Source organism: Plecotus auritus, assembly GCF_963455305.1.
Source record: "Plecotus auritus genome assembly, chromosome: 8".
NCBI classification, from domain to species: domain Eukaryota; kingdom Metazoa; phylum Chordata; class Mammalia; order Chiroptera; family Vespertilionidae; genus Plecotus; species Plecotus auritus.
This window is the reverse complement of record NC_137782.1, coordinates 160,531,179-160,549,841: the sequence shown is the minus strand read 5'-3', so window position 1 is coordinate 160,549,841 and position 18,663 is coordinate 160,531,179. Positions and strand designations below refer to the sequence as shown.

The 18,663-nt window shown below is 49.1% G+C and overlaps 1 protein-coding gene across 1 annotated transcript in view; it reads right to left on the bottom strand.

Moving 5' to 3' along the window:
• The window catches only part of GALNT14 (polypeptide N-acetylgalactosaminyltransferase 14), a 192,141-nt gene extending 174,176 nt beyond the window's left edge, over window positions 1-17,965 (bottom strand). Inside the window, exon 1 of the mRNA XM_080684796.1 lies at window positions 17,305-17,965. Within this exon, the coding sequence (XP_080540922.1) occupies window positions 17,305-17,433 (129 nt within the window). The 5' untranslated portion in view covers window positions 17,434-17,965. The remainder of the gene's footprint in view (window positions 1-17,304) is intronic.
• Between the last annotated feature and the right edge of the window lie 698 nt (window positions 17,966-18,663).

Sequence of the window (18,663 nt, the reverse complement as noted above, 5' to 3'; positions counted from 1 at the left end):
ATGTGTACATAGATATTTACTGCAGCTCTTTGTGTAGTGACAAAAGATAAGAGATATGTTAGATACCCATCAAAAGGAAATGACTAAATAAAATGTCACATCCATACTGTAGAATATTATGCAATCATTAAAAATAAGCTAGCTACCCGGCTGATGTTGCTCAGTGGTTGAGCATCAACCCATGAAACAAGAGGTCATGGTTTGATTCCCGGTCAGGGCACACGCCCAGGTTGCAGGCTTGATCCCCAGTGTAGGACATGCAGGAAGCAGCCAATCAATGATTCTCTCTCATCATGGATCTTTCTATCTATCTCTCCCTCTCCCTTCCTTTCTGAAATCAATAAAGTTATATTTTTAAAAAGTAAGTTAGCTGACATGAGGATTTCTAGGCTGCATGATTAAATGAAGAGTAAGATGCAAAGTATATACAATATGATCAATTTCTCTCTTTTCCTTTTAATAATGACCAAAACAGATCTTACATATGTTTATGTACTGACTAGTAGCCCTGCGCACAAATCTGTGAGCCAGTAGCTCACCAGTAGCTCACTGCCGCCCTCCAGTAGCTCTCCGCCCGCTGCCCCGTCCTCCTATATAGCTCCCTCCGTCCCCTTCCCACACCCCCCCTCTCATAGCTTGCTGCCCTGCCCCCTCCTGTAGCTCTCCACCGCCCGCTTGTAGCTCGCTGCCCCATCCTCCTGCTGATCCGTGATCCGGTCATTACTCAGTCAGTTGTTACGTAAAGACCATTTGCATATTACATCTTTATTATATAGGATTACAGGATGCACAAAGAATAATATGAAAGTTTATATATCCAGGTTGCTATGTTGATTATTGAACCGTGGATGAGGGAAGAGTGGAGGGAGTTAGGGAAAAGATAACCCTAAATCAAGCAATCAATAAGCAGCAATGAGAAGTACAGCATAAACAATACCCATTTATATAAATCACCCATTTTGATGTTCTAAGATTTTTTTCAATGTATATCTGGTTTAAACAAAATAGGATCCTACTATGACACAATTTTGAATTCCCCCCTTTCTTCAGCATAACTTTTTAAAAACTTTATCAGGAGCATATTTCTATGTCCGCCATGTTAGGTCCTTTCCTCGCCCAGTGTCCTAAGAGGATAATTTGGAGAGTGGCACAGTGGGTCAGCCACACATTTCCATTAACATCAGTGGACCATCCATCAGCCTGTGGGCTACCTGGTATACATAAGCAGAAGGAAATCTTCCATGTCCTTATCCTGATCCAGCCTCCTGATAACACCAGCTGGGATGTCCGCACTTCTCAATTCTTCCAGTTAATGCACCTGGACTCAGGCCCTCGAACTCAGATGCCCAGCATACCCCCTCAGAGGGCATGACTAGATGACTTTTGGCCATGACCCTGCCAACGCCTCACTCAAGGGAATGTGGACAGGCAAGATGACTTCTCCACAGGGCATTCCTCTAAAAGCAACTACATGAATTAAAGATGAAAATAGATAGTCCAGAAAAGTGAGCATCAGTAGAGAAAATAGAGAACATATGCGACTATCATTTAGGCTGGAGGGGTAAGAGAAAGGGAATACCGAGTTCAAATTTCACTGAATTGTCCCTTTAAGAGCAATTTGAGTACTCTGAGCATTTAAAACCCTTAAACCCCAAACATTTCCTGAACAAAGTCCCCAGTGAGTAGACTATACTAGTAATATTCCCAACTGGGAAGATCTGTCTACTTTCAGACACACTTGCATCTTACAACAAAAATAAGTAAATGGATTTTCAAACTCTTCCACAATCTGGCGAGCTCCTGGTTTCCATTGGCCTATGGTCACTCTCGCTGCGTCCCACAGCCTCCCTTGGCCCTGCTGTCCACACACCCTTCCCTTCTCTAAACTCCTACAAAATTTTCCTCTTGCTCTACAGGAAGATATCCTACATTTGCTGTCTAGATTGTGTTGGTTGTGTCCCCGACTGCATCGTGACATACTACAGGTATGGTAGGGTGATGATGTATTGGGATATCCATCTGAATTTGTTCTCATGCATTCTTCCCAGTTACTCTCATCTCAGCCCCAACCTCAGCACATAACCAGGATGCTCTCTTGCTTCTATGGAGGTGGTATGCAAAATATGGTAGTAGAAAGAATGCACAGCCTTGAGGGTGATAGAAAAAGGCAATTCCTTCAGCTGGGAAGACAATGCAGGCAGCCAGCCAGTCCTGAGAGTGGTGGGTGCCCCAGTGGGTAGCAGGGTCAGAGAGGAATGGCCACTTGGTACCCCTAGGAGATGGGACCCAGGGCACCAGGGCTCCCAGCGTCACAAGGAACCCACTAGCCTGAGAACAGCAGAATGATAAAGGGTCTGATCAGTGATGAAGACTCCAGCCTCTTCCCATATCCCTAGGCAATGAGGAAGCTCCTGGATCCTTGCAAAACTGTAAGCAGAAGAGGAATCCCCACCCCAAACCAGGAGAATGGGAGCTTAGGATGGAACTGAATTCAATAGGGAAATTAAGAACCAACTGCAGACCTCAGTTTGTGAAGCATGTTCACACTAGCTCTTTGTGAGCAAGTCATCGGTCAACTAAGGCAGCACTTCTCAAACTGTAATTGCACAGGACTCCCGGGGGGGGGGGGGGAGTTCTTGTTAAGATGCAGATTTTGAATCAGTAGGTGTAGAGTGGCCTGAGTTATGGCACTTCTAACAAACTTCCCAACGGTGCCAACACCCGTCACCCATGAACCACACTTGGAGAAGCAAAGGTCGAGGGCAGGAGTTAGCAAACTTTTTCTATAAAGAACCAGCTCAAATTTTGATTTTTAGAGAGAGAGGAAGGGAGAGGGATAGAGTGACAGAAACATCAATGAGAGAGAAACATCATAGATGGTCTGCCTCCTGCACGCCCCCCACTGGGGATCTAGCCAGCAACCTGGGCACCTGGGAATCGAACCGGTGACCTCTTGGTTGATGAGTCCATGCTCACCCCCTGTGCCACACTGTGAATTTTGGCTCTGTAGGCCAGACAGTCTCCATTGCAACTATTCAACTCTGCCATGTAGTGTAGAAGCAGCCTCGACAGTATACAAAAGAATGAGCATGACTATGTTCCCATACAACTTCATTTATGGACACTGAAATTTGAAATTTATATAATTTTCATTAAAAGTGTAAAAAAAAAATATTCTTAGCTCACAAGCCATATATGAACAGCAGGAGAAAAGGGTCTGGATTTGCCAGGGGCCAACCCTGGCCTACGGTACCCAAAACAGTACAGAACCCACAACAGGCCTTCCCGCCTAATTCAATTAAAGTTAGTCACTCAGTCAGCCTATTTTCTATCCTGAAGTTGGCTTTCCTTTCCTGTTATCCTTCCACTAGCGCTATGCTTTTCAAACAGCAGGCACTTGGGGGACAAGTGGATTCCAGCAAATGCACTTCTTCAAAAATCACTGAAATGACTTTAAAAGACTGCCTGAAATCCTTCTTCTTCCAATAAGACGCCCTGTGGAATAACAGGCTCCTGTTTTACTGAAACAGCTTTCAGGATGAGATTAAAGCTCACGCAGTTTTCTGAGCTAACAGAAGAGTGGCACGATCAGGGGAAGAAATTCACCCTTGCAGAACAACAACTAGGAAATTCAAAAGCAATTGTCTCAAACTTTTATCCCATGAACCCGCGTAAAGATTCTCTCCATCCCCTCCACCTCACATTTCACTTTGACTCAGAAGCGAGGAAAGACTTCAGTCCATCATGCAGTCCCATTCCCCATTAAACAGGATCCCAGCGACACGGTTATGTCTTTGTAGGGATAAAGCAAGGCATCCTAAAGTCCAAGAGGAAGGCAGAGTTGTAGAGGCAGAAGTGGCCAGGGGCCAGCCGCTCCACCACTCCCCAGAATTCACCCTGGGCACGGAGATCAGAACCCAGACCTGGCATCTCCTGAGCAGGGCTTCCCACCAGCAATGCCAGTATCCATTTGCTGATGAACCATGCACTTGACCCAATGGCCAGGTGCAGGGGAATTGGCCTACTCTCTCTCCCCACACTGGGTAGACACACAAAGGGCAAAACACATCTGAGGGTTCACCATGTTTCTCACTTGCCAATGATCCCAAAGGCACTCCAGCATGGGCTCCAGCTTCCCACAGGCCTATCTCAGTTCTGCCACTAATTTGCTCTACAGCCTCAGGCAAATTATTGGACGTTTATGAACCTCAAGGTCCGCATTGGTAAAACAAAGATCATCAGTGCATCATCCAGAGAGAGATAACATTCATCAGACACCATTTTGACAACCTGTGTGGCTCAGGCACTGTTTCATCAGAAAGGTGCCAGTCTCAATCACCCGGTATGACTACACTGACAAGCGCTAGCTAAATCTCAGCCTGCCTGCCTCACGGGGTGTTTGAAAAGAATGAAGGACCAACACATAAAGCACCTAGCATTTTTCCCAAAAGGCAGTCCCATGCCCCTCTCCCCATGGAAATCTCTCTTGTCTACATGTACTCCTGGCATATAATGGTGGCCACAAGCAAGCTCCATCTCTAGCACTTCGGCATGACATCACTGGCATCACTGATTAAGGACATGGCCAGAGGGGCCCCTGAATCATTCTGGCTTCTCTCTCCCTGGATAAACCAGGGAGCTCTCAAGTGCTCTCCAGATGGTCCTATTCATAGAACCCACAGCCACATGGGCAGGAAGACAGCTGGAATCTCATACTGCAGGGGACACACTGTCAACCTATTTGTTGACCGGTTTGGTGGGGAGGGAAGGGAAGTACAAGCACTTGAAGCACCCAAATGCCCATCCCATACTCCTTGAATCCAGAATAAAAAGGACCTAACCTCAAAGTGCCACAAAAAAAGAAACCAGGTCATTCCTTTGACAATCAACTCCACCATTGATTTCACTGGGGAAACCCGGCCATCCCTGTGCCCAGGGGAAAGACCTGGATCCTGCTCTCGAATAGCAGAGGAGATCTAACACACTCCACGGAGGGCCTGCCATGTGGCACTCAATATATGTCAGCTGTCTCAGCCCCTTTTGAGACTGGAATGAAATAAGAAAATGACTTGATTACAGCTCAATAAACAAATATGCTTAATATGACTGGCGAAAATAGAAAGTCTTAGCACAGAAAAAGAAGAAAGAAAATTGCATTAAAAAGTAGAAAATATTATAAATGCAGCTTATTTATGGTTCATAGCAGGTATTTGTTTTTGGTGCTAATAATCTAATTAGCAGTCAATCCAAAGCATCTTTTATCATCAGCTGATCCATAATTACTGCTCCATGCTGAGTATTTTCCCCGCACATGATAGCTTTCAACTCCTCAGCACAAACAACCAAATAATTGGTGCTATTATGCTAGACACCAGACTATTCCTCTCTGAAGGGGTGATGTGGGGAGTGTTTACCATCCACTGGTAAAAGCGGCCTTTGCGTTTTCTAAATCTGTTGCTCAGTTCCTCACTGTCGCCTCCTGGATCAGTCTTGAGGTGTGCCCAGAATGTGACACCATGGAGACTTCCTTTCTTAAAACTTAACCCTGGGACCAGAAACCTTTCAAGTCGCCTGTAGGAGAGAAGTATTCATAAGGGATGTCAAATAATGCTGAAAGCCCAATATATCTCTCTTTGAAAAAGCTGTAAAGTTTTCTCTTTCACTACTGTTTTAAAAAGACTTGTCCTGGAAAAGATAGCTTCTGATATAACACTATTTCATGCAACAGCTCTGGTCTAAACAAGTGTGTGCAATTCTGGAAACGCAGGCAGGCTATAAAGGCTGGTGCTCAGGGGGAAATATACTCAAGCCATCACTCTCAAGAGATCAGACTCCGTGTGACTGTGAGGAGAGAGAAGGAAGCCTGGGGTGAGCATGTGAAGGGGAAAGAGGGTGGCTCTGGGGCCACAGAGAACTGGTTTGGAATCCAGCTCCTCCACATATGAGCAGCGCGACCTTGGGAGTCACCTAACTTCCTCGTCTGAAAAACAGGGTGAATGATGCCCACTGCCCAGGGTTGTTATGAAGAATCGATGACTGACGCAGGAGGCACCTGACACTTGGGGTTCAGATTGTTAGTTCTCTGCTTTTTTCCTCCAGATGCAAAAAAAAAAATAGAAGCTGGTTTTCTACAAGCCAGGTGCTGTGCCATATAATTCCATTCTGTGCAATTAAGCCTCCGCCTCTTTCTTATAAGCATTGGTAGATTTCAGCCCAGACTCGCTATAGGGCAACTGTACCAGCTAAAGTCCTCCTCAGGGTTCCCATCTCCACTCAAATTCTCCCCATCTTCCTATGATCTAGCAACGAAATGGTTAACACTCATCATCATATTCATAGGTTGATTGGCTGGTGCCTGTCCCACACCCTGTTGTTAAATGTCTCCCTGTCTGTAAAAAGGAATAAGATTTGGGAAGCGAAAAAGGCATCGTAAGGCCTTTCTCCAAAGACTCTCTTACCAGAAACTAAACACCAGTGGCTATAAAGAGACTGCAACCTGCTATACTCTGAGCCTAAAACCTGGAGTCAGAAGCCACACACAGTTCCGATTTTTTCTTTCTGAATTTTCCATTAGAGTGGATTATACAAACCAAAACAGCATGTCTTCAATGAAGTTTCGCAAAGTGAATACTTATCCGAGAACCCAGGTTAAAAAACTGAACAGTACCAGCTCTCCTCAAACACCTCCCTACTCCCTTCTAGTCACTAACCCCAACCAGGGATCAACTTGAAACTGGCTTCCACACCATGACTTAGTTTTGCCTATTCTCACACATTATATAAATGGAATCCCACAGCCCTCAGGCCAAATCTGGCCTGCCAACTGCTTTAATTCACCCTGCAAACTAAAAATGGATTTTACATTTATAAATATTTGAAAATAATACCAAAAAAGAATATTTCATGAGACATGAAAAATATATAAAATTCAAATTTCAGTGTGCGTAAATAAAGCTTTATTGGAACAGCCACTCTCATTGCTCATGTGCCATCTTTCTCTCTACAACAGCAGAGCTGACTATTTGCAACAGGAACTATAAATCCTAAAAGCCCCAAAATACTTACTACCTGGCCCTGTACAAAAAATGTTTGCCAACTCCAATTCGAGTGCACAACATTCACTGGAATACATATTCATGTCTGTTGGGTTTATAGCCAAGGGCGAATTGCAAGGTCATATACAGATGTTCAGCTTTTGTAGACACCGCCAGGAAGTTTCCCAAGAAAGAATATGCTCGGTTTTAAGAGAAAAGTTAAAACCATAATCTCACTTAACAATAAACAGGGAGGATTACAGGGAGTTGGGCTGATCCTGAATTGAGCAGATAATTAGAAAATTATCAGGGCCTCCAAGTGGAGAGGGAAAACATCAAAGTTGTCTAGGTTTGCATTTCTTTCATTCTTACTCAATGCATACTCTTTAAAAATACAGTCCCCTTTAATGTTGCCATTATCAGTAGAAGTGGAGGAGAGAGAGAAAGTCATGTTTCTGCTGGGGATCTTGCAGTAGAGACTGACTGCCATTCAGGCCACGTAGCATGAGCTCTCCCATCGTTTACCGGAATTGCAGACAAAATACCCTGGAAGACATTAGTCTCCTGATTTTATGCTTTTACAAGATTAAACATATATATGAGCAGCTACTACATGAGTCATACCCAGCCACCAAAGCAGCACCAAGCGGCTGAGCCCTGTACGGGGCAGAACCAGCAGTCCATCCGCACAGAATGGACTGAACGGAGCAGTCATCAGTGGACAGTCAAGGCTAAACAGCAAGACCCGGGCAGCGTGCCCTCTGTCGTGGAGAAGAGGGGAGAATTCCAAGTGATGCCGCTTGTCTTCTAAAGGTACTTCCCTGGAGTCATTTCCCCCACACCGGCCTTGCATTTCAAATAGGCTGTATTAAGTTCTTTCAAATGACATTTTTTCCTTAGGAGGGAATTGCTTCTGATTCTTTAAGGACCACGTTCATCACGAAAGGGATTCCAATCAACAGTTTCTGTGTTAATTGCACAATCCTTTTGGATTTATGAGTTGAGCAGCCTCGTGAATGACAACATAGCCTCCTTTCTGCTGTCAAACCCCAGGGCCCAGGGGGGCTGTGGCTGCCCAGCATGGGCTCACCACGTCAGGACAGAGCCAGTGCTGACCACAGAACTGAGCAGGTGGGACAGCCTCTCTCCACTTCTCCTGAGACCCCCAAATCTGCCACTGTGGCCCAGCATCTTCCCTTCCCACAGCAGAAGGCAGCATCCTGTGGGACATTTCTCTAAGGCAAGCATGTCGAACCCAAAGGCTATCACGGGCCAAATAAACAAGGCATGCAGCCCACAGGCCTCGAGCTTGACATGCTTGCTCTAAGGCCTGCAAGATATTAGACTTGGCCTATCTTGGAGAAAAACCTAACTCTCCTGCACCCTTCCCCCATGGCCCTCCAGAGACAGGCTCTATAGTTCCCTTAATTCACTCCTCATTTCCCTTCAGTGTGCAGAAAAGCTATGCTGGTGTTTAACCAGAGATAGGGAGTCATTTCTCAGCAAGAGCCCTGGCTTTCCGTCCACATGGAAATATACATGGAATAGATCTATATATATAAATGCCTAAGCAACCATTACAACTAGATAACCAGATGACCAGCCAGTAGCTATGACCCACACTGACCACCAGGGGGCAGACGCTCAATGCAGGAGCTGCCCTGGTGGTCAGTGTGCTCCCAAGATCCCTCCCCCTCTTCCCCGCCCCCCCCCTGCCCCCCGCCGGACTGGGCGAGACTGCCCTGATGGGCCCCGATCGCTGGCCAGGCCGAGGGACTCCACTTGTGCACGAATTCGTGCACCGGGCCTCTAGTACATAGAAAAAAATAAGTTTAATTTCCCCTGGAAAAGGAAGCTAAACAGGAGTTGAGGATGGCCATAATACAAATGGCACGTGCGCTACAGTCCAAAGAGTGAGTTCAAGGCCACTCGGGAGCTTGCCAGTCTCCTCCCTACATCACCTCTGATTCATCATAGTTTAGAAAATGGGAAGAAGAAGAATAACATCTGCCTCTCAGGGTGGCAGGAAGGATCAAATGAGGCATTTGTGAAGAAAAAATGCTTTGTCAACTGTAAAAAACATCACACGAGGTGATGGAGGAGAGAAGCTACCTCTTATCTTCCTGGTCCTGATTCACCTTTCATCAGTCAATTCTTACTGGCTGTCCCTCTTCTGATGAGGACCATAGCCCACCCTAAGGACCAGAGCCAATTCAGCACCCAGCTGGCAGCCATCAGCTGGCCATCTATTAACAGCCAATTATCTGGGTGGCTGAATTAATCCATGGGCCACGTGGTCTGATCTCCCCGAGATCCTAGAAAACAATGAGCCTGAAATACAGGCACCAGCTAATTTTTCAACAGCCATCAAGGAATTGGGCGTTCATTATTCCCGCATGTTGCAGCTGCGAGTGATTGGCGCATAAATATTGATTAGACCAGCCTCTGTGGCTCGGGGGGGTGGGGGGGTAGGGGGGTGGGCGGGGATGAATGATTCGAGTGGTGTTCTCAGAGGAACAAGAGAAGATACATAAGTCTTCAGATCGGACCCTAAAGGAAAAAAAAAAACCACCTAATTTCTAAACCTTGGTGAGGAAGAGAAAAGAGACAGTCACCTCTTTGGAGAGAGCTGGTCAAGATGGGGTGGTCAGACCAGTGCTGTGGATGTTTCCCAGTCTCTCCTGGCCTGGAATGAGATGCAAACTGGGTTTAAACAGGATCATTAGAAAGGAGGCAGCTGGGGTGTTTTCTTCCTCTTGGCATTCAAATCCAAGGCTTTAGGACAGGGGTGGGCAAACTTTTTGACTCGAGGGCCACAATGGGTTCTTAAACTGGACCGGAGGGCCGGAACAAAAGCATGGATGGAGTGTTTGTGTGAACTAATATAAATTCAAAGTAAAGGAGCGGAGGGGAGAGCAAGAGAACCGGATAGAACAGCCGGATCCGGCCCGCGGGCCGTAGTTTGCCCACGGCTGCTTTAGGATCATGTGAGTATGTTGGTCTCCCCAGCATTTCCTTGAAAGATCTCTGTAATGCTTACAGTTAAGCAGACAAGTGACATGAGGAGAATTTAATTGTTTTTTTTAAGTGCCCAATCTTGTCTCCCGGGAATGGTATGCAGAAGAGACTTGGTGCTTGAAAAATCGGCATCTTGCAGGAGGCCAGGAGGTGGTTGGTCAAAGGGCTCTTTAATTCCCACACTCAGGGCTCCTGCTGATCTAAGGGCACCTGAGCCGACTGGCTCAGCGTGGCCAGAGAGGTTACCTTCCTCCTCCAGAAAGAACTGCCTTTGTGTCCAGAGCCATGGGGTGGGGGAGGAGGGCAGGCTGCTCCTGCCCTTGGTTGGAGCCTGCCGGGAAGGACTGGGCTCTGTCCCTCCAGACTTCTTCCTAAGCTCCTGCCCGAGTGCTCAGGGGCTCTCTGCTCTGACCCCACTCGCTGGGCAGGAGATGCGAATCCGAGGAGGAGGAGTATGATGAAGGGAGGAGGGATGCATGGAAAGAAAAGCAGAAGGGAAGAGGACTCCTTGGGTGGCACAGACATTTCTCACCCGTAGAAATCTCTCCCCCTCTCTCCCTCTCAGCTTCCCAGTGTTCATTAAGTCCTGTGATGGCAGCAGCTGCCTGCCGCCAAGTGCAGGCTGCCGCCCCAGAAGGTCACATCAGGCCATTTATTCTGAAATACCAAAATACCAGAGCCAGCACTTTCAGGAGCTTCTGCAGAACTCCCCAGGGTACCAGTGGATGCGCGCGCACGCCTGAGCGTGTGTGGCGTGCGTGCGCGCCCCTAAGTATCCCAACGGGGTTCTTTCTTCATCAGCTCAACATCTGAGGACCCAGAGACTGATTTATTTTTGGTTAATCTAGCGTTTCTGGTAAAATAATTAGAAGCTAAGTAACAGACACGGAGTATCAGTGGTATAATTATCGATAGCCATGAGGTCTCGCTTTAGAGTTATTCACAAGTAACCCAAAACCACTCACACGGCTGGCAGGGCCCGTGGGAGACAGGAAGTGCTGCCTCACGCTGCCCCCATTTCACAGTTGAGGAGACTGAGCCGGAAGAGAGGATCTGCGTTGTCCCTGGCACTCCCGGTGCCAGAAAGAGACCCCCACGCTGCCACGTGTGTAAGAAAACCCAGAAGGTGAGCACACACTGGATTACACACCCACGCCGGAGCTCCCAGGAGAGGGTCGGGCTGTCTCTCTCTGGACTCCGGTGAACAGTGTGAGTCTCTGAGGTCCATCCGAGTTGGAAGGCTGACCACCTAGCTCAGGTCACTGCAGACAAGTGGGAAGGGTCAGCAGCCAGCTGGAGAGGGCACAGGGCACAGCCAGACTCACTTCCCGACACAGATGGCAGGTCTAGAATGCTGGTCTCCGGGCTGGAATGTGCAAAAGGTATGGCAGGGCTCACAGTCTCCCCCTTACAGAGGAGCTGGCAATTTGTCCCTGGTTTCTAATTCAGATTCTTTTCCCAAAAAAATGCATGAGGGGGTAGAGGTGGGGGAGAGGGGCGGTGTTTGAGATGCTCTGGAACAGTAACAAAACTGTGAACGTTAGAACTAAACAAGGGCACAGCAACATTTCTTCCAAATGTGTTCCTGGTGCCTGGGAACGGGTAAGACCTGGGGAAATCTGTGACGGGAGAGGTGTGGGGAAGGACGCAGGGACACACCGCAGAGATGGCAGTGAACGAGCTGTGAGGGAATCCTGGGGCCGTAGCATCAGCCAATGCAGCCTCACGCCATCCCTGTTCAGTTTATCAATGACCACCAATGAGTAGAAATTAACACTTTTAAATGATACGAACAGATGAGCACCCTTGAAAAGGGGTAGTCCCTAGACAGGCTGGGGAAGCTGGTGACAGGGACATTACTTTCTCTTTCCTTCCTGGTGTTGCCCCTTTGTCTTCTCTGATTTGAGCAGGAACCATTCTGTGCCGCCAGGACAATTAGGGGAACAAGGATTGAGAAAGGCAGAGAACTAACTCCCCAGACTGACTCAGAGAGATTCCCTTAAAGCAGATCTGTGGGTCCCTAGACGGGGGGGGGGGGGGGGGGGGGGACCTCCCAGCAGGACCTGGGGGAGGTGCTGGCTGGGAAAGGGAGCTAGAGTTTGAGTACACCCCAGGGCTGCCAAAAATGACCCGGGAAGGAGAAATTCCACTCCCCCTCCCCAGCTAGATGGGATCGGAAAGGGAGGAGTAAACTCAGATTTATCTGTTTATTTTTTTAAAATGCTTTTTGATATCCAGAAAGCAGCGGCATGCTATTTCTTGAATACCTGAGGTTCCAACCTCCTACTTTCCTATTTCCCAGCCTCTCACAGCAGCCACTGCTGGGCCACCAGGCACCACCATCCCACCACCTGCTCCAGGAACCACCGCCCAAGGCCCAGCTCCCACACAGGAGCCAATGAAAAGATTAACATTCTTCTGATAATGGGCTACTTCCGGTCGTGCCAGAGTCCAAATTCCCTGGACAGAGTCCAATACCCACACACTGAGCATCAGCAGATTAATAGGGGCTCTCTCTGAAATTCATGATTTTTTAAATGGGAGAAATTATCTACTAAATGGGGAATAAAATAACAGTGTCATATACTGCAAGCATTTGTGGTATGCAAATGTTAGGGAAAAACGAGTTCTTTTCTCATAGTGTATGCTGTATTTCTAGTTCAACACAAATACATTTACATGGGCCCCAGGCACTTTGTTCAAAGCCTTTACATTTCCTATATTTTCTTCAAAAAGTACCCTCAGGCCTCAATTTTTTTTTTTTTTTTTTTTTTTTTTTTTTTTACTAAAGCTTAAGCCCTTGGACTATAAATTTAGTTCTAGGAAACAGAAGACAAATTTTCTGGTTTTCTGGTTTTCTTTTTCTTTTTTTTTTTCCAACCCCATCATTTATTGCAGAATTCTTCAAAAGGCAAACAAATGATAGAGGAGAGAAGAAATGAAAAGATTTTTTGGGTATTTTTTAGTGGTACCATATTTATAGCTAAAAATGTAGTTTGAATGAAGACATCAAACTTGTTACATGATTTCCAATTAGGAATTAGAGCTTGATGAATTTGGGGGGAGGGGGTCGGCTAAAAGAACAGAATCAATATTGAAAAGTCACACTTAAAGAAATCTTTACTTGAGCTATTAATAGAACCAGCCCTTCTTGAAATTAAGGGGGGGAAACTCAGTTTTCTTCAGCCAGGAGGACAGCATGCCTGCTCCACATCAGCTGGACTGGGACCAGACATAGCTTCTACTTTACGCTCAGGCCCGTCTTGGAGGTCCCGGCACTGGGGGAAGGAGATGTGTCCCGACGCTGTGAAGAAAGGAGAACCAGGGCCTGGAGCACCAGAACTCGAATCTGTAGCGGACCCCAGGGAAGGCAATTGCCACGTGGAATCTAAAATCCGGGAGGTCCCCAGCCCAGGAGCCCTCGCCACAGCCCTCTCCTCTCCAATCCCTCCACTGTTCAAAACTTCTCTAAATATGTTTAAGAGGAGGGAGCCACTGCTCTGGCGCGGGGAGAATAAGCTGACTCCCCACCGCAGTGGGAAGAATCGTAGGCTAGGCGTCATGAACAGTTCCCCGAGCTTTGCCACACCCAAGGCAAGAGCTCTCTGCATGACTGTGCCTGAGCGTTTCCTAGGAAAACCCAGGATGCTAAACTCACCCAGCACTGAGTGTTTTCCCTGCAATAGACAAATGTCCCGGAAATGTCCAAATTCCTACCGTTGAGGAAACAATCTCTGCCCTGGTAAATGATTTCCAACCCAAAGGTGCAGCAACCTTTGGGTGCTACCTCCCCACCAGGGTGTACTCTGACCAGCCAAGGAGCCTCCTCTGCCCCGGGGCAGAGTGGGATCTCGCTCTGGGGGTTCCCTCACAAATCACAGCAACCCCGCTGCAGCTCTCCAAAGGCAAGCGCTAGGGATGCGCCACGGAAGTGCTGGAGAGTGGGTTGGGGAGCACGTGCTGCAAACATCCCTAACCTCACCCCATCACCCACAAGTGCAGACCCAGGCGGTCCACAAGGCGCAGTGGCATGGAAGGAGCATGTGGGTGGGCAGTTCCCAGAATGGTCCTGTATCCCATCCCTGTCCCTGGTGCTGCCACCGTCTGATCTGCATAGAAGTATTATCTGCCTCACGTGGTAGTTGTAAAGATTAAAGGAGCTCATCTATGTAAAATGGAGTTTGTGAATTTGGAAAGCGCTGTACAAAGGCTAGCTGTTGTTATTTTCCACGAGTGAGCCCTCTCACACAGCCTGGTCCACCAGGAACTCAAGAATGAAATCTTTCAGGCTTATTTACATGGGGCCAATGGAACTATAAAAAAATCCACACACTTCATATTCTTCATCAATCTTCTCAATGCCATCCATCAATAGGCTGCTTCAAATTCACATGGAACACTTGTAACGATACTGATTCTAGAATTTCTCCCAAACCCACAGAATCATAAATCCCAAAGTGTGTACAGTAAGCCAGCCCTCCAGGTGATTCTGACATGCAGTCAGGTTTAGGAACCCCAACTGCACTCCTCTGGCAGGATGAGCAAATTCCCTACACCAGTGGTTGGCAAACTCATTAGTCAACAGAGCCAAATATCAACAGTACAACAATTGAAATTTCTTTGGAGAGCCAAATTTTTTAAACTTAAACTTCTTCTAATGCCACTTCTTCAAAATAGACTCGCCCAGGCCGTGGTATTTTGTGGAAGAGCCACACTCAAGGGGCCAAAGAGCTGCATGTGGCTCGCGAGCCGCAGTTTGCCGACCACGGTCCTATACGCTAGATTGGTCATGGGAATAAAATTGTTCTGGGGCTAAGACGAGATCTCTCTTTGTCTCTCCACCTCTGTTCTCAGACACATATACACTAAGAACAGAGGTGTGGTCATTCTCCAGACACAAACACACCCACAAATACACACAACACGTCTATGCAGATATATAGTCATACATACAGATGAAAAACGGGAAGGAAAAATATACTAACAAAAAAGAAGGCCTAAACAGGCAGTCGGACATCCCTCTGCCTGCCAGCCTGATCACCCCCTAACCACTCCCCTGCCAGCCTGATCGATGCCTAACTGATTAGCACACTGTATGGTTGGTCCACCAACAAAATCAAGATATCATAAGGAACTCCTAGTAATAAAGGATACAGAAAAGGGGTGGGGGGCGCACGGGGAGAATAGGATGTTAAGACACAGAGCAAGTGGTCAAAACTAGAAGCCCCTCTTCGGTGACTGCACAGCACTATGGCATTAGACCACTCCTGACACTACTCATTTGTTTGTGATGCTGCCTCAACCAGGAACTCGTGAGAGCCCCCCAAAGGGCAGGGACACAATGTACTTGCCACAGTAGCCCCCAAACCGGGCCCAGAGCCTGGCCCAGGGCTGCATTTGTTCCATAAATGTGTGTTCAGTGCACACCAAGATCAGAAGAGGCAGGTAAGGAAGGACAAAGTACACAAAGAAAGAAGGAAACATCTCTTGTCCCAGACCCTGGGGGAAGCTAAGAATAAGTCAAGTAAACTTCAGGTAATGAGGTCCAACACAAAACAGAGAGTGTACGTCCCCACCGGCGGAAGCATCGAGGAAAGAAGGAGGAAAGCTCTCTAGATCTATGTGAGAAAACTGATCCTGTGCTCTAAAGGTTGTTTGAAGCCTCCTCCCTTTCCTGCTTAGTAACCCCCACCCCCAGGTTCCCTAGCACCCACAAGGCCCTACCCAACATAACCCACCTTCACCTCTCCAGTCTCATCCCTGACGTCTGCCACCTGCTTCCACTCCAATGCTGCCAGACTCACACGACATGCTGTGCCATTCCTCTGAGCCTGTTCAGTGCAGTTAGCTTCTACCTGGAGTGCCCTCCCTACCCACAGTAGACCTCCTGTTCATACTTCTCAACTCAGTTCTGTCAAGTCCTCCTCCTCCAGGAAGTCCCCTGGCTCCCCTGACACCGAGTGCGCTGAGACCATCTTGGCTCTCAGCACACTGTATGGTTGGTCCACTGATGAGCAAATCCCACCCGAGCCTGTAAGCTCTGCATGTCTGTACTCAAATCCTAGCACAGTGATGCCATACGACCGACCAACGAAAAATGCTTGTGGAACGCAACTGAGAACTGGCAAGATTCCAAAACACAAGTGCCGGAAGACTTCCTTACAAAGGGATCTGAGAGGCACCTAGATATAATAGAAAAGATCCTGAATATCCAAGGTCAGAGTTCACGTCAGTAGAGTGAACTAAGGCAAGGTAGTTAAAGACTGAACCTGTTTCCTAATCTATGAAATAAGGATAGTACCACACAACTCATACAACTACTTCTGAAGAAGCACCCACTATGTCACCTGGAACACAGTGAGTCCTCTGGGGAGATTCCACATTGACCTTCCCCCTGTTGTCAGTCTCCTGCTTTGGACCTTAAATCATGCCAAAGGCTTTTCCCCAGTCCCTTAAGTTCATAAATGTTGCATCCCTGGTCAGGAAACCCCCAGGCCTCCTTCTGTGTCCCACAGCCAGGTGCGTGGAAGAGCAGGAGACTGAGAAATGGGAGCTCTGAATTCGAGGTAAAAGTGGCTCTGCTCAGATGAACCAATGGAGCAGGAATTTGAAGAGCCACTTGGATTCTCCAAGGAGTTGTTTTTTAAGGGGGGGTTGGTGGGGGGGCGGGGTTTAACAGACTCTTTAATGATGTTCAATTCCCAATGCAGCTGAAGGGCTCAGGACAATCATAAAACAGGGGTGGCAACAGGCCATGGGAGGCTCAGGGCACTCGCCCGAGATACACGCGCGCGGCGCATCCCGGGCTTCTGGCCTCCCAATGTTGGGCCTGGCACCCGCGGGAAGGAAGGAGGTCAGCTCAGCCGCCAGACTTCTCACGGGCGCCAGCACTGGCTGGCCCTGCCACCGGACCCAAACACCGGCGACTCTCTCGAGGAGTCCACAGACCGCCACCTTCTGGGCCACAATTCTGCAGCGCCCCCTCTGCTCCGGGACCCGGCGTGCTGCCCAAGTTGAGAGCTCCACTCTGCCCGCGACGCGCGCCCACCACCTGCACCCACTCCCACTTTCACACACTGCGAGTCCGTAGATACCCCCGAGCTTTTTAAATCCAGAAATATCCTATAGCCCCATCCGGCGCCCCGTTACCTGCTCACTGCACCCAGACCCCCGCTTGGCTTCCTGGGAGCCTGCAAACCTGGCGCGCGAGCTGCGCGCTGCCCGGCGCCCGGCGCGCTGCCAAACCCCGTACCTTGGTGGGCTGCACTTCAGGTACCTTCGACACCTCCAACTTGTTCTTGTTTACCCAGAAGAACAGCAGTACGGTGATCCAGAGCACCCCGAAGACCGGCAGCACCAGGCGGCGAGACAGGCGCCGCATGTTCCCCTTCGCCTTCTCTCCACGGAACTGCGACCCTGGGGCACCCCCTGGCGGTCAGGGTCGGCGGGGCAGGAGTCCCGAGAGCTCCTCGCTCCTTGGAGCGCTAGCCCGGGAACGCGGGTGCAGGGGCGGCGGGATCCTTTAAAGCGCCCCGCCTGCAACCGAGAGGAGAGCAGGGATGGGGGAGCGGGGCGCCCCGAGACACGGCAGGGAAGGGCCCAGGGGCAGCCAAGCTGGTCAAGCGCAGTAGCAGCGACGTGGTCCCCGCGCCACCGCCGCCGCCTCGCCCGCCGCAGCCGCCACGAGGGAAACTGACTCGAGCTGCGGGGAGGAAGGAATCCGAGGCAGTGCCCGGCACCCCGAGAGGAACACAAGGGAGGAAGGGGAGGAGAGAGCGAAGGGGGAGGGTAGGCACGACAGACTGACCTACTCGGAGGGAGCCAGGGTGCGAGCGAGGGGGCTCTGAGAGGGGGCGCTACCGCCGCCCGCCGACCGACTGAGGCGCACAGTGCTGTTCTGAGGCCGCCCGCGCTGAACACAAGCGCAGCTCCGGGCCATCCTGGGCGGGGCGGGGCGGGGCGGGGCGGGATGGTGCATCCACGAGGCTGCCACCGCCAGCTCCACGTTGGTACCTATGTCTGGTGTGGCTATCCTGGAAGGATTTTCCGGCTCACAGAGGGGGTCTGCACGTGGCGCTCAAACCCTAGTCCCGCCCTCAATGCACCACCACCCCCTCCATGCAACCCCCTTCCTCCTCCCCCGGAAGCCTGGGAGCTTGGGACCTGGAGGTTCAGGGCCAAGGCCAAGTTCAGCCAACTCCCCAGGGTGTTTCTCTGCCTGCACGCAGGTGCCTGGCAACTTTTTCTGCTTAATGGAACACTGAGTTGGTCTAAATTTAACTTTAAAGAAATCCTTTTAAAAATTAAGGCGCAATTATTTCCCTCAAGGGTTTGCTCTCCCTATAAGCATTAGAGCTCTGTGCTGGCAGATGCTCCAAGGAGAGGGTCGGAAGTTAGGCCAACCACCTGGGGTTCTTGGAAAGTGACCCTGGGCAGGGGGATACTGGATGTGGAGGGTTATCTTTCAAAAAGAGGTGAGAATGATGTCCCTACTACTGTAACACCGTCCTCCCTGCCTCTCCCCACGGAGCTCAACGTAAGGGAAGCCCCCATGCACTCCGAAAAGTGGGGGTCCAGAATTAATTCTTCAATAAGGGGGGACCTCCAAGAA